The sequence below is a fragment of the Rhinatrema bivittatum genome, chromosome 4 (assembly GCF_901001135.1).
Source record: "Rhinatrema bivittatum chromosome 4, aRhiBiv1.1, whole genome shotgun sequence".
Taxonomy (NCBI): domain Eukaryota; kingdom Metazoa; phylum Chordata; class Amphibia; order Gymnophiona; family Rhinatrematidae; genus Rhinatrema; species Rhinatrema bivittatum.
This window is the reverse complement of record NC_042618.1, coordinates 260,309,489-260,331,795: the sequence shown is the minus strand read 5'-3', so window position 1 is coordinate 260,331,795 and position 22,307 is coordinate 260,309,489. Positions and strand designations below refer to the sequence as shown.

General features: G+C 41.5%; 1 protein-coding gene across 1 annotated transcript in view; it reads right to left on the bottom strand.

Moving 5' to 3' along the window:
* The window catches only part of PHF21B (PHD finger protein 21B), an 888,545-nt gene that overhangs the window by 79,235 nt on the left and 787,003 nt on the right, over positions 1-22,307 (bottom strand). The window contains exons 13-14 of the mRNA XM_029600063.1: positions 15,063-15,076; positions 8,183-8,205 (exon numbers count right to left, since the gene is read on the bottom strand). Coding sequence (XP_029455923.1) covers positions 8,183-8,205; positions 15,063-15,076 — 37 coding nt within the window. The remainder of the gene's footprint in view (positions 1-8,182; positions 8,206-15,062; positions 15,077-22,307) is intronic.

The following is a 22,307-nucleotide window of genomic DNA, read 5'->3' as shown; positions in this document are numbered from 1 at the left end:
GATGCCACTTTGGACTTTTCACTATTGGTCAATCATACATCTTTGAACCATAAGAACAGATGATGTGATGTGCCATATTGTAACAAGTTCATTATGAGGGGTTGGTGTCTCTGAAAGTTTTCTGCTCCTGAAGAAGATTTACTTGAAATGCAGTCTGTGTTGAGCATTACATACAAGAACAATTGTTTATTGAGATGGCCTGAGATACCCTTATTGAAGATAAGTTGATTTTAATTGAATTCATAAAAACAAACAAAAACATATTATCTAACCTTGACATGAGAAGGGATACAATGATGATACAGAAGCTCACAACAATCTTATCTTGTGAACTATATATGAGATAATAATCTTCATGTATCTTCAATTTTATTTTCAAATAACTCCTTGAGTTCATAGGTTGCATCAGCTTGTGAGTAGTTTGTTTTTTGAATTCATATTGTGCATCACTAGTTTAGTAGCTTTTTTTTTTTTTATAAGTGAGTTCATAAAAACAAATGTTTCCATCCTTTCATCTGATGATAAATCTTTTCCAGATCACTGACACATTTAATTTATAAAAATATCTCCATTATATGGGGATTTTAATCCCCAAGTAATTTATTTCTTGTTCAGCATAAGCAAAATGAAAACCCCTACCCCAATTTAGTTGTACATCTGAATCTATCACTAATGGTGCAGATTTCTGACTAATCCTGCAAATGTATTAAAACCATAAAATATGGCTAAAATAGCTGGGATAGAATTAACAGCATCTGTAACCAATAAAAGAATATCATTTGAAAAGATTTATCTTATATTCAATACATCTTATTTATATATCTTTAAAAGCAGGCTCATCCCTCAATTTAGTTGTAAAAGCTCCAAGGACAATCCAAATAATAATGGAGAGAGCAGACAATCTTGCCTGGTCCCTTGGCATGAATGTAACTCTTTGCTAATCTTCCCATTTATCAAAATTCTGGCTGCAGGGTTGTCATAAATTCTTAGAATATAGTATACAAACGAGCCATAAAATCCAAACTTAGTCAAAACCCAAAACATATATTCCCAGCCTTCATTATCAAAGGCTTTTTCCCATCAATACCAATCAATAAAGGTTTTCATGGGACTATGAATCTTGAAATAAAGCTGCTAATCATGGAAAATTATTAAGAAGTTGTTTAGTTAATGTGAAGAACTTTGTAAAGTGCTAGAAATTAGTGGAACAATGATAATCACTAATATTGTTTATATAATTGCTTGACATGAGGCCTATATATTCTGAGAATAAATATACCATTTTTCTTAGATTGCCTGGTAACAAGAAACAAGTCATGAGATTTAGATATATTAATGAAGATAATCATGAGGCTAACTGTGCAGATATCATGGAAAATAGGACATTAGCAAGCTAACCACATTCAACTGCTGCTGATGTGGTTAGCAGACAGTTGAAGTCTCAATAGATGGCAAGAACATAAGGGAGTAGCCCAGAGAAGAAACTGGGACAGATATCAGGAAAATTAGCATAAAAAAGACCAAAGTCAGACAGACTGGTTAGATAGAGAAAGAATAGCTCATAGGAAAAGCTTATTGGATATTCCAGTGACCAGCACTGTGTTTCTGATTTTCCAAGATATATAAGATTCACACTGGAAACTGTGAGGAGAAATATCTTAGTACATAATCTTAATGCAAAATCTAATCTTGTATGCTTTGATTGTTTATTCTCAGAATTATAACTAAAACATTTATACTTACAAATAAGAGTGTTGTGTATTCTGTGATGTAATAATCAGCATTCAACCTACACATTACACTAATACCCTACTAAAGTTGCTGTTTGCCTTCCTCCATGCCACAAATCTAGCTTGTTCAGGGTACACTAGCTTGGGGAGTATTTTCTTCAATCTGTCTGCTAATATTTTGGCCAATAGTTTACTATCTTGGTTTATCAAAGAAATGTGTCTGTAGTAAGAGGGCATAAAGGGGCCTTTATTATTTTTCAGCACCATTGTAATCGATGCTAAGTTCTGACTAAATGGTAAAGGCTCCTTGTGCGATATAGTTTTAAAATTGGATACCAAATGAAATGAGATTTGCTGTTTTAAATGTTTATAAAATTCCTCTCAAGCCCTTGCATTTTATAATTTGACAAGGATATATTCACCTTTTTCTATTTTCAATGCTGTTATCATGTTATTAAAAAATCTTATATCATCTTCACCTAGGGTGGGCAAGTTAATGCCTGAAAAAAACATGTACTCAGATTTCTTTTGATCCTTCAAACTTAGCATATAACTTTCATAAAATTTTTGAATATTTTTTAGTTTGCATTTTTTCTCTACAGATATTACTTTGGCTATCCAGATATCAAGAATGTGTACCATGATGGCCTACATTTAACCAATCTAGCCAACATCCTGCCACTTTGATGTCTATAGTTATATAACTTTGCCTTAAAGTACAATATAGAAAATTGTTTTTTTTCCTGCAATAAAATATTTAACTTTAACCAATTACTAGACTTGGATACTTTCCATCTAGTAGTGAAATATTCCTTAAGCTCTGAATTTTGAACCAGATAAGATTGAGTTTCCGAGAAAATGGCTGTCACTCAGTCATGTATTGATCTATAGTGACCTCCATTGGAGAATGATCAGAGGTCAACCAATACTAATAGATTTAATATATCCATAAAAAAAATAATCTATTCATGAATAAGAATCATGTACCTTAGTATAAAAGTATAACAAGATTTCTCTGGATGCATCCATTTCCAAATATGCAAGTCTAACACTTTAATCAAAAAGGATGCACCTTTCATTTATTTTGTTTATTTAAAACAATGTATTATTTGCCTATTCAGAGGTACTAGTCGAAGTACAAAAAACAAACATAAAAACAACTAATTAAGACAAAAACACATCCAAAGATGAGGAAATACCAACCCAGTTATCTTATTTGGAAGAGACATTGAATTTGGAAAGATGTTAAAATGTCCCCTAAAACAATTTTGTAGCTTTCTAATGCGGTCATTTTCTATACTCGCATTATGGCTTTTTTGCATTGCGAAAAGCGCCTAACACATGCGAAAAGCACCATAACACATGGTGCGAAGCTAATTTTTAAAAGGGGATGAGTCAGGGGCGGGAGTTTTGTAAAAGTGGGCTGGCTTCATGAAGCCATAACATATGATATTGCACAATTTTAATGCGGGAAAATAACTACACCTTTTTCATTGGCATTAAGCTGTTGCGATATGCCCATAACATAATGCAATTTGGGCATTTTTAGGCTGGGGACGGGCATGAGATGTGAGGGGAGAGAGAGAGAACCTGTGGGGGTGGCACCATAGTAAGCAGCTATTTATGTTATTATAGGAGGCCCACCTAGTAACTCAAGGTGAGGTTTAGGTAGTAGTGTAGGGTTAGGGGCCAATTTGACATGCAGACTGAGACGTATGAACAGACCAGTACACTCTTGTGAAGATTTGATGTCCTTCAGAGAGAGGAAGCTCAAGCTAGGTTGAGCAAACATTGTACAAATCTCATCATTCTGAAGGATATCAAATCTTCACAAGAGTATACTGTTCTGTTCATACGTCTCACTCTGCATGTCAAAGTGGTCCCTAACCCCTACCTAAACCTCACCTTGAGTTACTAAGTGGGCCTCCTATAGTAGCATAAATAGCTAACTACTACACAGGCCTTACATATACTCTCTCTCACTCTCTCTCTCTCTCTCTCATGGTTGTAGGTAGGAAATGTAATAATTGTGCTGTTAACACACTTTGCAATAATACATATGCAAAGCACTAAATAGGCTATTACCATGAAACACACCCTTCTTCTTATAGCATGCAATATTTTGATGAATCTAGCCCTAATTTAGCTATTTGTGCAACAATTTTAGAAAATAAACTATGATCATATTTATTTGAGGTATGTACAAGCTTCAACAGTAGCTTTACACCCTGTACCTGTCCTGCTATCTACAAAAACATCTTTGAGGGTCTTTGATCCCTTTCTCACAAATAAAGTACATGCACTTATGTATAAGTATTGCAACATCTCTTTTTCTATATGAGTAAAACAAATATTCACATATGCCCACCAAATATGTTTTTAATTTTGCATGCTCAATATCTTCTAGATGAGTTTCCTTCAAATATTGAATACTAGCTGTACCCGGCCACGCGTTGCTGTGGCTCAGTCTGGTTTAATTTCACAATGCGCATTAGCTCTGCTTCGGCCATCCCAACTCCCTCCCCCCCTTCCCCGGCGGTGGATGGACTGGCTCGGCGATTTTTTTACCCTTTCCTCCTCCTGTGTGTAACTGTCTGGCAATCCCTACTCCCTCCCCCCTTCTCTGGCGGTGGACAGACTGGCTCGGCGACTCTTTACCCTTTCCTCCTCCTGTGTGTAGCTGTCCAGCAGTCCCTACTCCCTCCCTCCTTCCCCAGCGGTGGAGGAACGGGCTGAGCTGTTTCTCGGACCGCGTTGCCGTGGCTCAGTCTGGTTTAATTTCACAATGCGCATTAGCTCTGCTCCGGCCGTCCCAACTCCCTCCCCCACTTCCCCAGCGGTGGACAGACTGGCTCGGCGACTCTTCTACTCTTTCCTCCTCCTGTGTGTAACTGTCCGGCATTCCCTACTCCCTCCCCCCTTCCCCAGCGGTGGAGGAACGGGCTGAGCCATTTCTCGGAGTGGCGACTCGTCTGCCCTTTCCTCCTCCCCTCTGTGACACCCAGCACGTAGCACAGAGCTCTATGGTCCACACATGCGTGGTAGAGCAGCTCTCTACTGCGCATTTGCGGTCCGTTGGTCAGAGCCCATTTATATTGTAGATAGCGTGTGTTGCTTTTACGTCCAACAGATGGTGCTGTTTTTGCAAAAAATCATGTTTTTACCTGTCACAGGTGTGACATCTATATAAAATAGGTATATAAAAACATGCGCGAAATCGAATGCAACATTGTGTCAAAATTTCAAAGCAATCGGTGAAGAACTTTTGGAGATTTAAGATTTTGAAGAAATGAACATTTACATTTTTATTTATATAGCTGGGTACTTTTTCAAATACATATTCTTTTTTTCTTTTGTTCTGCTTTATTCACCATTTCCAATTCTTCCTATACTGTAAGAGGGGTAACTCTTCTGCTCTTCTCCACATATAAATTTCAAAACTGGCCTCTTTAAAATCAAAAGAACTTATAAAAAACCCCATAGATTTTTCCTTCATGTGATATGATCTGTCCACATTACTTAATGACCAAAGAGTCATATTCTAGATGGCATTGACCAATTTCCAAACATAGCCATACTTCTATTGGTTTTCTCAAGACTGGATTAATAGAACATTATAAACTGCAATTCCAATGAGAAAATTATAAAAAAAGAAAATACAAAGAAATTTTGGCAAGATCATAACACACCATAATTTCACCAAACATCCACCTAGTACTGTCAAATTCTTCTCATTCAACAAAATCCTATATAGTTCACAATAAAATCCAGTTCCAGTTAGATTCTCCATTTGCCATTTCATGGTTAACACAGGGAAGTTGAAATGGTATCTGTATATCAAATCTGAAACTACGTAAATGATCTTTGTCTTTCCATTCTCTATAAAATTAATATTCTCAGAATCTCAATATTTCAAATTTAGAGGCCGCAATTCTGTTGCTTCACTGATTTTTTATTCATTTGTTGATTTTTATTCTACTTTTAAACAAGTCCACATATATAAATAAAGCTTTTTGAAATAATTGTTGCACTTGTCTTTTTTATAGTCTAACCTTTTCTTTTCTTGATATCACCTTCCATCTTCAATGAAGGCTTAGTGCAGTATCAATGCACTTGAGGCCTGCATTTACATATTCAATATCTAGTTCTTTTCTCAATATTTACAAATTGGCCAAAATCAACAGTGCATTTTCCCCATAATCACATATTTATGATAACCTGTGTTTGTTTATTTAACATGAAATAGAATCTTTGTTCATCCTTTATTTGTGTTCTATTGCACTGAGATTATCTGCTGCTCAGCATTCAAATTCTTGGGATTAATTTCCACTGTGTCACAAAACATGTCAGCAACAATATCTACTCCATTAAAGTAAAACATATATTCATGTTAATCAGCTTCATCATGAATAGATAATGGTTACAAAATAGCAATATGTGCAGATATCCTTTGCACTTATTTAACTGAAGTTAAATGTATCATCTTCATATTATGATATTCCACTTTTCCCAAAGGCCGAACACTGTGTGACAGTTTCTGAGGCCTTTGCATGCAGCATACCTATCAATTAGCCCTGTTCACTAACATTCTACATTACTCACACACTAAATTAAGTTAACAAGATTGTTTGTTCATCAAGTTTCACACACTTAAAATTAACTGTTGATTCTTTTAAGTTCCACAGTTATGATATAATAAAACGTTAACATATTACTCACAATGCCATTTCCCTTTCATTTCAGTTAAGTGCTTCCATATACTGCTTAACTTCTGTTGCTGTATTGAAGATTTTACTATCTCCTTGATGAAAAATGCTTAGTTTTGCAGGATACTGGATATGAAATTTGATCCTCGTATGAAACAACTGTGAACAATATGGTATAATTTCCCACCATTTAGCGGCAACATGTGCTGAAAAGTTTTGAAAAGGTAACATTTTCTTCCATCATGACCAGGCTCCTCATTGATTGATAAGCTTGTTAAAACTTTATTTTTGTCTGCATTGTTAAGGATTCAGGCTATTAAAAGTCTTGGGTGTGCCATATTCTCATTAAAGATTCATATTCAATTTATTTGTTTATATTGCAATAGTTGTTGCTCAGGTTGTAGGTCACGCTTTTCGGGGAGAACCTGCTTACAAAGTCACTGTAGATCCTGATCTTTTATAGTTTGTGGTATGCCGATAAAGCAAATGTTATTCCTCCAATTCCTATTTTCTTGAGCATCCACTCTCTCCTCCAATTGCTTACTTTTCTTTTGTAACAAACTTAGCTGTGTCTGCAGGTTCTCCAGTGTTTCCTCCAGTTCTATGATCTTGGTTTCATTTGCTGTAATTCTATTGTAGAGATCCCCTGAATCCTTAACAATGCAGACAAAAATAAAGCTTTATCAAGCTTATCAATCAACGAGGAACCTGGAACATGATGGAAGACAAATTTTACCTTTTCAAAACTTTTCAGCGCATGTTGCCACTAAATCAAGGAGATAGCAAAACCTCCAATTAAGGAGCAGACGGGGAGGGAACTTCTCTAACCCCCTGCCTAAACTACCTTCCATTTCCTCTCTCCACCCCAACCTCTTACCCCTACCTACCTACTTTATGACTTACTGCTCATCTGGAGCACAAATAGTTTGTGCGTGCTGGGCCAGCTGCCGGCGCATGCTTCCCCGGGACAGCGGCTAATGGCCAATTTTTATGCGTGCAGCCATTTTAAAATTGGGCCTTAAGGGAAGTTTACTACCTGAAACTATATTTGTGACATGGCCTCTGGTACCACTATCCTGGCTACAACCAGCACAGGGGTTACACTATGATTATATGCTACTATGGTCTCCTTAAATTCTTCCATGATGGACTGAAATTTTGCCAGTTTATCTTCCAAAACTGCCATCACTCATTTAGTATGATGTTTTGCCACTGCCTCAGACATATCATTACTGGATGTTGCTTTCCATTCTCCATTTTATTTTCAATTGTCTTTAGTTTCTCTGCCACTTTTTTTCTTGTCTTGGTCACCATACCTTTGCTTCTGTTCATTACAAAGTTATCCATGTATAATGCAACATCAGTTTTTCAATTTAATTTCTTTCCACAAAAGTTAGCATTGTTTGTCTTAAAAAAAAAGATGTGTGTAGTGAAGACAGGAGCTCTGTGAATGCCCCTCTGTCTCCTAGTCTATTATCACGTGGTACCCCACCCTCTGTGTTTTTAAATAAAACCTCACTCAAAATTATGTCAGCAATTTATGTAACTAGTTTTTGAAGCATTGCATTCTTGACCATAACAAACATTACATTTTTGATATCCAATAAGCACAAATTCTCAAGGGACTTGATGAGCAAAAACTTAATTTATCATTCTTTATGATATCAGTTTTAAAAGCATATGTGAATTAAGTCCTATAAATTGATGAAGCAGATGCCAGCATTAAATAAAACTTGCCAAACATACCTTCCAACAGGAATCCTCATTTGCTAGCACATGAAAAAAGGGCAGAGAATAGGTTAATGGACAATAAATCAGTGCAAATTAAGATCACTCTCTATATTAGTGATTTTAGTGAAGCCATGATGCAAGGAATGAAAGGAAAACAAAGTTGCTTGCCTGTAACAGATACTATCTGTGAATAACAGAATAAATCAGTCATATATGTAGCTGACATCAATTTATGGTACCATGGACAGAATGTTTACTAGCAAAAGCTAAAAAAGTCTATGACTTTTTTGTTCATGAGCAGCTGGCACAGATATACATCAAAGCTTATAAGAAAAAATATTCAACTACACAGGGAAATGGGAGGGTATGAGTGACTGATTTATCTTGCTGACTACAGAGAATACCAATTACATGTGGACAGGCAGATGAACCAGTAACACGAATTAACAATTGTACATTTTAAAATAACAAGTTCAGGTCTGTTAGAGTCATAAGAGATGAAGAGCTGGGTGGAATTTCTGACCTCACTGTTTCTTTCAGTGTAGAAAGAAGGGTTCTTTTAAGGCTTGATTTTCAAAGCTATTTATGTATGTAAATAGCTTTTATAAAATAGTCCAGTGCTCGGTGCATGTAACAGTGCACACGTAACCAAGCTATATATGTACTTTCATGGATGGCAGGGCAAGGGTTGGAACTTACAGGCATATTTATTGATTTTAAATAGAGGGACTTTCAAACTTATGTATGCATGCCTTTATATATGTGTATAGGGGCACACGTGCTATTGCTCATGTATTTTATATCGTGTAGACAAATGCACGTGCATAATGCAAAATAAGCATAAATCTACCCTATATAATTTATGCATGTTTAAGAGATACACAGAATGTATTTTCAACATAGCAGGATAAGTTTTGACTTAACTGGCTAGGTGCTGGCAGTTAGCCAGATAAGTCTAAAAAAACACTACTTAACTGGCTAAGTGGCACTTTTTAAGACTTATCCAGGTTACTCGCATGCTTCTGCTACATGCATGTCTTTACACTTCTAATTTTAAGCATTTTTATGCAGAGAGATTTCACATGTGTATCTTTTTTAGTACTTGTCAGCTTGTAAGTCTGTGAATTTTAAAACATGCAAGCGTGAGAGAAACTACCAGTTTTACCAATTTGGTCACCAATTTCCTAGTCCATCTTTAGGTCAAAAGAGACCCATCTGATTCTTCAGCTTGAGCTCCCCCAGTTTACCCACACCCTCATGCAGTCAGCATTTGTCAATAAAGACTTCTATTCTCACTTATGCCAGACAATTAGCAGATGTAAGTATACGCATCACTTTGGCAAGTTCTAAATAAAAATTTATACATGTAAATAATGGCCCCACACAGGAACATCTCTGGACTATACTATTTTTATACACACCATTTTGCTTGTGCATGCATACTAAATATGTATGTTTGGGTTTATAAAATAGGATATTTGAGACAAAATACTATTTTACATTTTTAAGTACTAATTTCACACTCACAATATTTTGAAAATTCACCTTTATGTGCGTAAGTTTACCAGCATAAGTTATAACCTCCAAAGACAAGGTGCAACTTTACATGAGTTATTCTGTACATGTACTTAGGCATTTATATAAGAGCATAATAACAAGAAATGAATATATATATAATTATAATATATATTATGCTGGATCAGACTGAGGGACCATTAAGCCTAGCATCCTGTTTCCAACAGTGGCCAATCCAGGTCACAAGTTCCTGACAACTGTTGCGCTGGAGGTGGACCCTTGGGCCGAGGTGGGGTTGATGCAACCCGTAGGAAGGATCCTACAGGTCCCCACTGTCAGCAGGCAAAGAGGGCTGATGGACAGAGGCCGGCTGGTGCTTCACCAATACCAGCCCTCATTCCCCGTGGGTTGAGCCTTTGGGTGCTGGGGCCGGCTGGACTTAGGTGGGCCTCCGTCAGTCATTGTCAATGGAAGGATCAAGGTCAGCCCAGAGGCAGCAACAGGAGAGAATGACAGTCTGTACTGGATGCGGCAAAGGCCCGGAGGCCTGGGTGCCAATAGAACCAAAGTCAGACAGCGGGCACCCGAGCAAGAACAGGCTGAAGCCTGAATAGGCCAAGCCCAGGATGTAGACTGAAGAAGCATCATAGGGCAAGCTGGAGTCAGGGCTGGTGGCAATCTGGGAGCAGTAGCAAGCGAGGCTAAGGTCCAGACGAGGAGAGAGTCAAAAGCGAAGTCAGGCAATGCAGAGGTCTGGGTCTGGAGAGAGACAACGGAGTAGTCAGGCAATGCAGAGGTCTGGGTCTGAAGAGAGGCAACGGAGTAGTCAGGCAGTGCAGAGGTCTCGGTTTGGAGAGTGGCAATGGAGTAGTCAAGCAATGCAGAGGTCTGGATCTGGAGAAAGGCAACGGAGTAGTTGGACAAAGCAGAGGTCCGGGCTTGGAGAGAGTCAACGACGTCGTCAGGCAAAGCAGAGGTCTGGGCTTGGAGAGACTCAACGGCGCGGTCAGGCAAAGCAGAGGTCCGGACTTGGAGAGACTCAACGGTATGGTCAGGCAAAGCAAGGTCAAAGTCTGGAAGGCAATCCGTGGAAGGGTTGAAGATCAGGAACGTAGGAACGAGGAAATCAGGAACAGGAGTCAACGAGGATCAGAAACCAGGAACGAGGAGAAGCCCAAGAAGGCAACTAGTACTCGACCAGTGAGGAGACCTGTTGCAAAGGCAATCTTAGGAAGTGGTGTCCAGGCTTAAATACTGGAGCTCCGCTGGCGTCATCATCCGGGGCCACGGCTCGGTTCCCACCATGGTCCCTACTTATGTCTTAGAGATGCGTGCACGCATGCGCCTAGGGAGGGGCAAGGCGCTGAGATGTGGCGTCTCTCCATGGGTCACACGGAAAGGCCTGACGCGGAATGCCAGAATCCGTTGCTGAGCTGGAGGCACCAGGGGTGGCCCGAGGACAGAGTCGGCAGCCTACCGCCGCCAGGGATGAGGGACCAGGCAATGGACTTATTGAGAGATGTAAGGTGGCCGAGCAGCGGGTCTGCCGTGGCTGGCGCACGTAACACAACTACCCAAACATTAAATAGATCCCATGCTACTAAAGCTGGTAATAAGCAATGGCTATTCCCTAAGGGCCGGATTTTAAAAGGGTTACGTGCATAAGGTACGCTTGTAACCCTTTTAAAAAACCCCTGCGCGCGCCGAGCCTATTTTGCATAGGCTGGGCGGCACGCACAAGCCCTGGGACGCGCGTAAGTCCCGGGGCTTGCCTGGGGGGGGGGGGGGGTGTCGGGAATGACGCGGTGTTTTCAGGGCGTGTTTCTGACTCGGGGGCATGGCCGAGTGCCCTGACACAGCGACCTGTGTCAGGGCCTGCCGCACCAGCGCGCGTAAGTTGCTACTGCCCGGAGGCAGTAGTAACTTTTAAGATAAAGGTAGGGAGGGGGTTTAGAAAGGGCCGGGGGGGATTAAGTAGGGGAAGGTGGGGGGGGGGGGGTGAATGGAAAGTTCCCTCCGAGGCCGCTTTGATTTCGGAGCGGCCTCGGAGGGAACGGGCAGGGTGCGCAGGGCTCGGCGCGCGCAAGGTGCACAAATGTGCACCCCCTTGCGCGCGCCGACCCCGAATTTTAGTGTAAAACAATTTTTATTAATCATGAACACTTAACTAGACATAAACGTCCGAGATGCGGATTTTCTGCAACATCCCGGAACCCAATGAGAACATTATGGCAATATGAAAGAAACCCCTCCCCCCCCCCCCCTGCCAGGTCACCAACAAAAGTCCGTATCAATCGTTCACTGAGCGTCCACAGCAGATGGGCTTCTTACACTCCAGACAACAATTAATCATTCAGTATCAAACTTCTGGCACGGTGAGACAGCGCCTGTAGGTACACCTCCCAGATTCGTAGGAATTGACGTCGCCTTGATGGGGATGACTTCGACGCCAAATTGTCCATTTCCATCATGCGATGAAGATGAAGTCTCCACGCCCAGAAGGACGGAGGGGACGGCTCTCGCCATTGCAGTAAAATCACCTTTCTCCCCACTGCCCCCGCCTTTTTTAAAAACACACGTAAACCCATCCCTCTAACCAGCAGGCGAGGAATGCAATCAAACAAAAGCATATAAGGAGAAAGGGGGAGATGGAGATTTAACAGTCCCCGCAAATATCCCACAATCTTCCCCCAGTACCGTTGTATAAGTGGACAGGCCCAGAAAGCATGTGACATGGTGCCTATGGAAACATTACAGCGTGGGCAGAACGCCGATGTGGTCAATTGGGCATGAAAGGCAATTTGCGGAGATATAAAGGCCCGCCTCAGAAATTTAAGTTGCATTTCCCGAAAGTCCATATTACCCGTGAGGCTGGATGAGGTCCTTATACACGCCGCAAAAACTCCTACAGGCACGGTAAAGACCCCGTCCCGATTCCACCGCCACGGACGCCAGGTAAGAGTCCCGCTCAAGGCCACGCAGGAGGCCTGCATAATATCCCGCCAAGGAAGGAGGGCGCTGGCTACCAAGCTGGAAAAATTTAACCAAGGCCTGAAAGTGTGATAGTACCTTAGTCGCGTGGGGGGTAACGATGAGATATAATGTGTAATTGCAAATAACCGAACGCATGCCCATTAGTTAGACCGTACATATTTTGCAGTTCAGCAAAGGAAAGTAAATTCCCAGTATCATCAAACACATGACCCAACTGGGTTATGCCCTTCCGTCCCCATTCTCGAAAACTTCTAGTTTGAGAGCCCGGAGAAAACGCGAGGTTGCCCACAATGGGCAACAGAAAGGCAAAGAGTGTCGGCCACCCCAACTGGCGGGTCAGGAATCACCACGCCTTCCGTATAGGCAATATCAATGGATCACGTAAAAGTACGCTTGGGAGGTCTCGCCCCGGGCTGAGAAGAACAAATTTAAGATCCAAGGGGGCTACCAGCGTGCATTCTGCCAAGTTATTAACAAAGACCGAGTCCCCCAATATCCAATCCCGGGCCACCCTCAGGTTCGCTGCACTGTTATAGCGTTGGAGGTCTGGTACCCCCATACCACCGGCCCCCCACTTCAATTTTAACCACCTTAAGGGAATCCTAGTACAGGAAACCGCCTAACCCGGTCTAAAACACCAAGATCTCGCCGCTTGAGAGACAGTGGAAAATTCTGCAACAAGTACAAGCCATTTTGGCAGAAGGATCATTGAACAAATTGACCCGTCCCCCCAGCGACAAAGGGAGATTCCGCCATATAACCGAGCTTATCCTGAGTGTGTTTAAGTAAGCCCAGAACATTGCGAGCATAAATATCCTCCAGATCTGTGGATAGAAGAATCCCCAGAATATTTAATGCCTCGCTCGCCCACTGCAGAGGGAAGGGACCCCCCCAATGGTCCCGCAAGGAACCCGGGAAGGCCAAGGCCTCTGATTTGTCCAATTGATTCTAAGACCGGAAAAGGCACCAAACTCCCGTGACTAAATCCAGAAGAATAGGTAATGACCGTTGCGGGTGCCGTTAGGAACAATAAAATATCATCGGCAAAGGCGGCATATTAAAAATCTCCCCGTGCTGCCCAGAATGGAACAGGACACCACGTATGGAGGGTGTAGCCTGTATAGCCAATATAAGGGTTCTTAATGGTAAGCAGAAACAGCAATGAGGGACAAAGGGACAAAATCCTTGTCTCGGTCCACGCAAAACGGAAAAGGCGCCGAGCACCTTCTCCATTAAACCAAACCGAGGCAAATCGGCTCACTACTACATAATTTGAATACCCTGGTAGAAAAAAAAACCCTCCGAATCCCAGGGAACTCAACACCTGAAACATATAACCCCACTCCACTCTGGTCGAAGTCATTTTCCCGCATCTAGGCTTGCCAACAGAACGGAGTCTCTGTCCGCTTACAAAGCGTCATCCGCAGCCGCCACTCGCCGGACATTAGTGAGCGCATACCGTCGCTTGACAAACCCTACTTGACCGGGCCTGGAATCAACTGATGGTAAAAGGCCCCCCAGCCGGCGGCCAATATCTTAGCTAATAACTTATGATCGACATTTAACAAGGAAATTGTCTATAAGAGGCCGGCAGCACCGGATCCCGCCCTGGTTTGGATCAGCCGTCACATGTGCCTATATTCTCATGAGTGGAAGGTGGGGGTAAAAGCTCCCCTTATCTATCAAGGTATTGAGAAACCATGGGGAGCCAGCTCCACCATAGGCTCCACCAAACACTTGCTAGAACTCCGAACTGTACCCATCCGGGCCCGGAGCCCTCAATTTCCTGGCCCCCCTGAATAGCTACTCTTACTTCTTCCCCGGTTATGGGTTCATTCAACAAACGACATTGCGCCCCACACCGTTATCGACGGCAAAGTCAGCCTCTCACAGAAGGCCTCCCATCTCTCGGCATTCCACCCCCCAGACTGATAGAGAGAGGCATAATAGTCCTGAAAGGACTTCAAAATGGCTAAGGTAGTGTTCACCACTCGACCTCCCGTCGATCTGATCGCCGGAATGTGCCGTGTTGAACCCCTGGCTGACCTAACCAGGTTAGCTAACATTTTCCCTGATTTATTCCCATGACGGTACAACTGAAATTTATAATACTGGACACTCTTCTTAGCCCGTTGATGTAGTAAGGAATTGATTGCTGTTTGCAGTGAGATAAAAGCTGCACGGTGAATTGGAGAATGCGAACTAATCAGGTTCCTTTTAGCTGTTAGTAATTGGCCACTGAGGAGCACAAAGTCGTTTGTCTAGGGATTTCCTCCAGTGGGCCAAATAAGAAATGATATCCCCTCTCAGCACCGCCTTAGCTGTATTCCAAAGTAAAATGGGATCCCCACTATGCTGGGCGTTTAATGTGGCAAAGTCCCTCCACCGCGCCCGCACGAACTCCTGAAAAGCTGCATCCTCTGCTAAGAAAATACGGGTATCGCCAGTGTTTCCGTGGGCGATTGGAATGAGCCCCTGTTAATTTCCAGCCAAATCGGTGAATGATCCGAGATAACAATATCTCCCATCTCAGCAGTCGCAACCTGGGAAAAATAGTGCGCACTGATCAAAAAATAATCAAGGCGAGGACTGAGTATCATGCGCCCGAGAAGATGCGTAAAATCCTTCTCAAAGGGGTGTAAAATCCACCAGGAATCCACTAATGCACGCCGACTCCAAGAGACTAAGTCCCCCGGCTCCCCGCTCCCGAAGTGGCCGCCGTAGATCTTTCCCATTCAGGGTTTTTCAGGCCATTAAGTCCCTTCCCACTACTACACCGAGTAATGAATGGTAACAATAGGTCATGTATTCCTGAAAGAAGGGGGCCTGCGAGGTATTGGGGGCATAAATGCAACACAAAACCATAGGGACCTGATGGAGCTCCGCCACTACAAAGAATGTACCGTCCTGGGGATCCTTATTTCTGAAAGAACTGTAAGGGGTAGATTTTTCCTGATTAAAATGGCCACACCTGCCGACTTAGAGCTACCAGGCGCGAAATGTACCTCCCCCACCCAACTTTGCCGAAGTTTGAGATGTTCGACCTCCGTCAAATGCGTCTCCTGCAGGAAAGCTATGTCTGCATTCTTTCTCCGCAAAGCTTGCAGAATCTTAGAGCGCTTAATGGGGGAATTTATCCCACAGACATTCCAAGAGACGATCGACGTGCCAGTACTACTCATTTATCTGTGCCCACCATGTTTGATGTCCTAGGTAATGATGTCCTAGGCCGTCCCAGCCTAAACCACTCCCCAGAAATGTGAATTCCCCTGCCCGTGAACCAAAAACATACAGGTGACCCCAACCGCTTCCCCCCCCCATCCGCCCCCCACCCAGCCAATCCCTCCCTCATGTCCTCCCCTGTATCCCCCAACCACCCCGTAATCAACCCCCGATCCAGACTAACGCCCCCCTTTTACGAGATCACTAGAGACACACAGACTCCAACCCTCCCCACCCAACCCCCGTTGTCCCCATCAGCCCACCAAACTTACAGAGCATCAACAATATTAATTCAAACACGGGTGGACCACATAGAACAGCATAGGGCACCTGAGTATAAATGTTAGAAGGCAAACAAAACAATACAACATACAGCAAAACCAAAACCGCACTCTATAGAGCATATAGCATTACATCCCCCCTTCTGGTGGCACTTGTAAAACCCAAAGTCCAGCGTCACACACCAGCTCCCCCCTCCAGTGACCAAGTCCAGGACCTCCAACATCCAGAAAGTACTAGTCCTTAGCCCGTTCCACTCAAGTCAGAACCTGATACCCCCATTTAGCCTGAGTCAAGGTATCTCACCAGCCCAACTGACAGCATGCATCAGGCCTGGGATCCGGCACCCGCCGCGCCTGTAACCAACGATGCTATAATAGGCTCGCAGCTCCGCCACCCTCCGAAAACCATCTCGGACCTCCCGGAGTAGAGACCCTTACTTTGGCCGCTGCCCAGGTTATAAAGCTGCACACAGCAAGGTGAAAGCAAACGACGCTGGCAGACAGGGCTGCACAGAAAAGTCCTGAAAGATAAGAATTTTTTGCCCTTCAAACAGCAGAGACTTCCCGCCACGTACCGCTTGCAGAATTTCCGGCCTTGTGCGCAAAATTAAGGATTTTGATGATGACGACCCGGGCCTGTCCTGCTGGCGCTCGCTTCTTGGCCCAGCCGATGGGCCCTTTCAATGCGGAGCGGGCTGCGCGTTCACCGGGAGGGAGATTTCTTTTGCGAACCAGGCCTCAAGAATTTCGGGAGGTCCCGATCCTCGATCGATTCCGGGAGCCCTACCAAACCGAAGATTGGGACCGACGGGACCTGTTCTCCAGGTCCTCCAATCTCGCCGTGTGTTGCGCAATCGCCGTCTGCATCTTTGCCAGCTCAGCCCTCGTGGTCAGGACGCCATCTTCCGTGCCCGAAACTCGCTATTCCAACTCTGTGAAGCGAGTTTCATATCCAGCCAGAGAAGTCGTGAGCTCAGAGAGTTGATTGGAGATTTTCTTGAATTCTGGCTCCAGCGCCGCGACCACCGCGGCCCTAACATCCGCCCAGTTCCCGGGCACTGGTGAGTCCTCCATTCCGGTGTCCTCCGCCGCCATAAGCTCCGTAGGCCTGGTTTTCTCCTTTTCTCTTTCTTTGTCTTTCTTTGCGGTCCTGGTTGACATTCTCACCTCCAAATGCTTCCTAATAGCTCAGTTATCAAGCTGTTACATACGCGGCCGTAAATGCTGGTTTTGGTTACCCTAGATGGGGTTGGATGATTCGGTTCGGAGTCCGCAGGAGAAAACTACATCCGTTCCCCTGCACAGCGTCACGTGATCTCCAACCCGAATTTTATAAGATATGCGCGTATCTTATAAAATCCCGCGTACTTTTGTTCGCGCCTGGTGCGCGAACAAAAGTACGCGCGCGCGTAGATTTGTAAAATCTACCCCAGCGTCAACTTGATTAATAGCACTTTATGGACTTCTCCTACAGGAACTTATCCAAATATTTTTTAAACCCAGCTACACTAATTGCCTTAATCACATCCTCTGGCAATGAATTCCAGAGCTTGATTGTGCATTGAGTGAAAAAGAATTGTCTTTGATTTGTTTTAATTGTGCTACTTGCTAACTTTGTGGAGTGGCCTCTAGTTCTTGTATTATCTGAAAAAGTAAATAACCAATACTCATTTACCCATTCAAGTCTTTTCATGATTTTTTAGAAATCTATCATATCCCCCTTCAGCCAACTCTTCTTCATGCTGAACAGCTCGTACCTCTTTAGCCTTTCCATATAGAGAAGTCATTGCATCCCCTTTATGATTTTAGTCGCCCTTCTCTTTACCTTCAATAGTGCAACTACTATATATCTTTTTTGAAATGTGGAAACTAGAATTGCACCATTGAGTGATACAGAGGCATTATGATATTTTATGTTTTATTCACCATTACCATCATAATAATTCTTAACATTCTGTTTGCTATTTTTTTTACTGCGGCAGTGCACTGAGCCAATAATTTAAATGATTATCCACTATGACACCTAGATCTTTTTCCTGGGTGGGAACTCCTTGTTGGGAATCTAACATTGTGTAACTACTGCATGGGTTATTTTTCCTTATATGCATCACCTTGCACTTGTCCACATTAAATTTCATCTGCTGTTTGGACACCAAATGTTCCAGCCTCGTAAGGTCCTCCTGCAATTTATCAGAATCTGCTTGTGATTTAGCTATCCTGAATAATTTTGTATCATGTGAAAACTTGATCACCTCACTTGCCATATCCTTTTCCAGATCATTTAAAAATATATTAAAAAGCACTGGTTCAAGTACAGATCCCTGAGACAATCCACTGTTTACCTTTTCCCACTGAGAAAACTGACCATTTAATCCTAATCTGTTTCCTGTCTTTTAAACAGTTTTCAATCCACAAAAGGACATTGCCTCCTATCCCATTACTTTTTAGTTTAATGAGAAGCCTCTCATGGGGAACTTTGTCAAACACCTTCTGAAAATCCATACATACTACATCTACTGGTTCACCTTTATCCACATGTTTATTAACTCATTTAAAAAAGTGTAGATTTGTTAGGCAAGACTTCCATTCTGGCTATGTCACATTAAACCATGTCTATCAATATGTTCTGTGATTTTGTTTTTTATAATAGTTTCCATAATTTTCCAGGCACTGAAGACAGGGTCATCACTCTATAGTTTCTTGGATCACCCCTGGAGTCCTTTTTAAATATCGGGGTTACATTAGCAACCCTCCAGACTTCAGGTACAATGGATGATTTTAATGACAGGATACAAATACTAGTAATAGGTCTGAAATTTCATTTTTTAATTCTTTCTGAATACTGGGGTGTACACCATTTGGTCCAGGTGATTTTCTGTGTTTCAGTTTGTCAATCTGGCCAACTACATCTTCCAGGTTCACTGTGATTTGGCTCAGTTCATCTGAATCATCACCTTTGAAAATCATCTCCAGAATGGGTAGCTCTCCAACATCCTCATTAGTAAACATGAAGCAAAGAACACATTTAGTCTTTCCACAATGACCCTATCTTCTCTAAGTGCCCCTTTAACCCCTCGATCATCTAGCAGTCCAACCAATTCCCTTGCAAGCTTCCTGCTTCAGATATATTTTTAAAAATTTTTATTATGAGTTTTTGCCTCTACGGCCAACTTATTTTCAAATTCTCTCTTAGCCTGTCATATCAAAGTTTTAGTTGACAATGCTTATGTTTTTTCCTATTTTCTTCAGATGGATCCTTCTTCCAATTTTTTAAGGAAGTTCTTTTGCCTATAATATCCTCTTTCATCTCATCTTTTAACCATGCTGTCAATTATTTGGCCTTCCTTCCACCTTTCTTAATGAGGAATATATCTGGATTGTGCTTCTAATATGGTATTTTTAAACATATAGGGAAAATAATCCATGCTATAGTTACACAATGTTAGGTTCCATATTAGGTGCTACCACCCAAGAAAGAGATCTAGGCATCATAGTGGATAACACATTGAAATCGTTGGGTCAGTATGCTGCAGCAGTCAAAAAAGCAAACAGAATGTTGGGAATTATTAGAAAGGGAATGGTGAATAAAATGGAAAATGTCATAATGCCTCTGTATCGCACCTTGAATACTGTGTATAATTCTGGTCGACGCATCCCAAAAAAAGATATAATTGCGATGGAGAAAGTAAGAGAAGGGTGACCAAAATGAAGAGGGGAATGAAACAGCTTCCCTATGAAGAAAGACTAAAGAGGTTAGGACTTTTCAGCTTGGAGAAGAGACAATTGAGGGGGGAAATGATAGAGGTGTTTAAAATCATGAGAGGTATAGAATGGGCAGATGTGAATCGGTTATTTACTCTTTCAGATAATAGAAAGACTAGGGGGCACTCCATGAAATTAGCATGTGGCACATTTAAAACTAATTGGAGAAAGTTCTTTTTCACACAACGCACAATTAAACTCTGGAATTTGTTGCCAGAGGATGTGGTTAGTGCAGTTAGTATAGCTGTGTTTAAAAAATGATTGGATAAGTTCTCGGAGGAGAAGTCCATTACCTTATGAAATATCATGGCCACATACTCTTTCTTTAGTATCTTTATATCTCACAACAATTAATACTTGCTATCCCACAATAGACTAAAACTTAACCCAGCTAAAACTGAAATTATCCATCTGTCATCTATTTCAGAACCAACCAATGGTCCTCCATCTCATCTACTGTTCAAAGGTACTTCTATCCCACTATCCAAATGAGCAAAAAATTTAGGTGTGACCATTAAAACCGATCTATCTCTAAAACAACATATATCACTGGTAACAAAGAATTCTTTTTATAAATTGCAATTTTTGAAACGACTTCGACCTCTGCTTTTTTTCCATGACTTTCGCACTATTCTACAATCACTTCTCTTCTCTGGGCTTGACTACTGTAATTCTGTTTACATAGGTGTTCCGGATAGGACGCTTCATTCACTTCAATTTGTTCAGAATGCAGCTGCACGTATTTTATCAGGTTCTTCATTAAAAAATCATATTACCCCCATACTTCAGTCCTTACATTGGTTACCAATTAAATATAGAATACAGTTCAAAATTTTAACTATTGTTCACTCTCTTATTCATAACTCTAACTCTACTACCCTCTGTTCTCTTCTTCGTATATATAAACCATCCAAACACTTAAGATCAATGAACAAAAATCTTTTAGACATACCATCACCTAGACTGGCACGCCTGGATATCACCAGGAAAAGAGCTTTCTCTATATCAGGTCCAACTCTTTGGAACGTTCTACCAGATTCATTAAGATCTATTTCAAACTCAAAACAATTCAAAAAATCTCTAAAAACACATTTCTTTCAAATCGCATTTAAAGACACACCCTCTAAATAATCAAACAATTACTCATATGGCACATTGCTTCTTTTCCTGATGAATCATTATTTATAATTATTGTTTATTTTTCTCCTCAATTTTTTACTTTATATTATATATTTTTTGTAATTTTTAATGTTGTTTTTTATTTAATATTTTGTACTTATATTTCTATATTTTTTTTCCAATGATATTGTACACCGTTTTGACTAATCTCTGTTTGTAAAGGCGGTATATAAACATTTTTAAATAAATAAAATAAATTAAATTAAATTGACTTAGAAAATAGCCACTGCTATTACTAGCATCAGTAACATGGAATAGACTTAGTTTTTGGGTACGTGCCAGGTTCTTATGGCCTGGATATGCCACTGTTGGAAACAGGATGCTGGGCTGACCCAGCATGGCCTGTTCTCATGTTCTTGTCCATTAACTGCTATTAATCAAGTTTACTTAGCGAATAGCCATTGCTATTAATTGCATCAGTAGTAAGGGATCTTCTTAGTGTTTGGGTAATTGCCAGGTTCTTGTGGCCTGGTTTGGCCTCTGTTGGAAACAGGATGCTGGGCTTGATGGACCCTTGGTCTGACCCAGCATGACAATTTCTTATGTTCTTACCTGTTGTACACTCAACCTTTGTAACTGCACCTTTCAGTTTTTTTCTATTTATTTTCCTCATTTTATCAGTTTGAAAGTTGAGTGCTAGATCTGTGATTTATTATCCTCCTTCTAGTTATTAATTCAAATTTGATCATGTCATGATAACTGTTGCCAAGTGGCCCCACCACCATTACCTCTCACATCAAATCTTGCATTCCACTAAGAATTAGATCTAAAATGTCTTACTCTATCATTCAGGATTTAACTCTCTAGAATGTCCTAATGTTACATTTACCTAATCAGTATTGGGGTAATTGTTACTGCACTGCCAAATTGATCAGCTTTCCTAATTGCTCTTTACAGTTCATTGTCTTATCATTTTGATCAGGTGGATAGTAGTATACTCCTATTGCTAAACTCTTCCCCAACACACATGGGATTTCAACCTATAAAGTTTCTACTGTGCACTTACTGTCTCTTGCAGGATCTTTATCCTGTTGGACTCAATACCAAAATCAAAACATTAAAGTCCTTAAAGGTGAATTTTCAAAGCTGTGCAAATAAAAAAAATCACGAGTGTAAAATAGCATGTAAAATATCCTATTTTAAAAACTTCAATATACAATCAAGGTCCGTGAGTAAATTTACACATG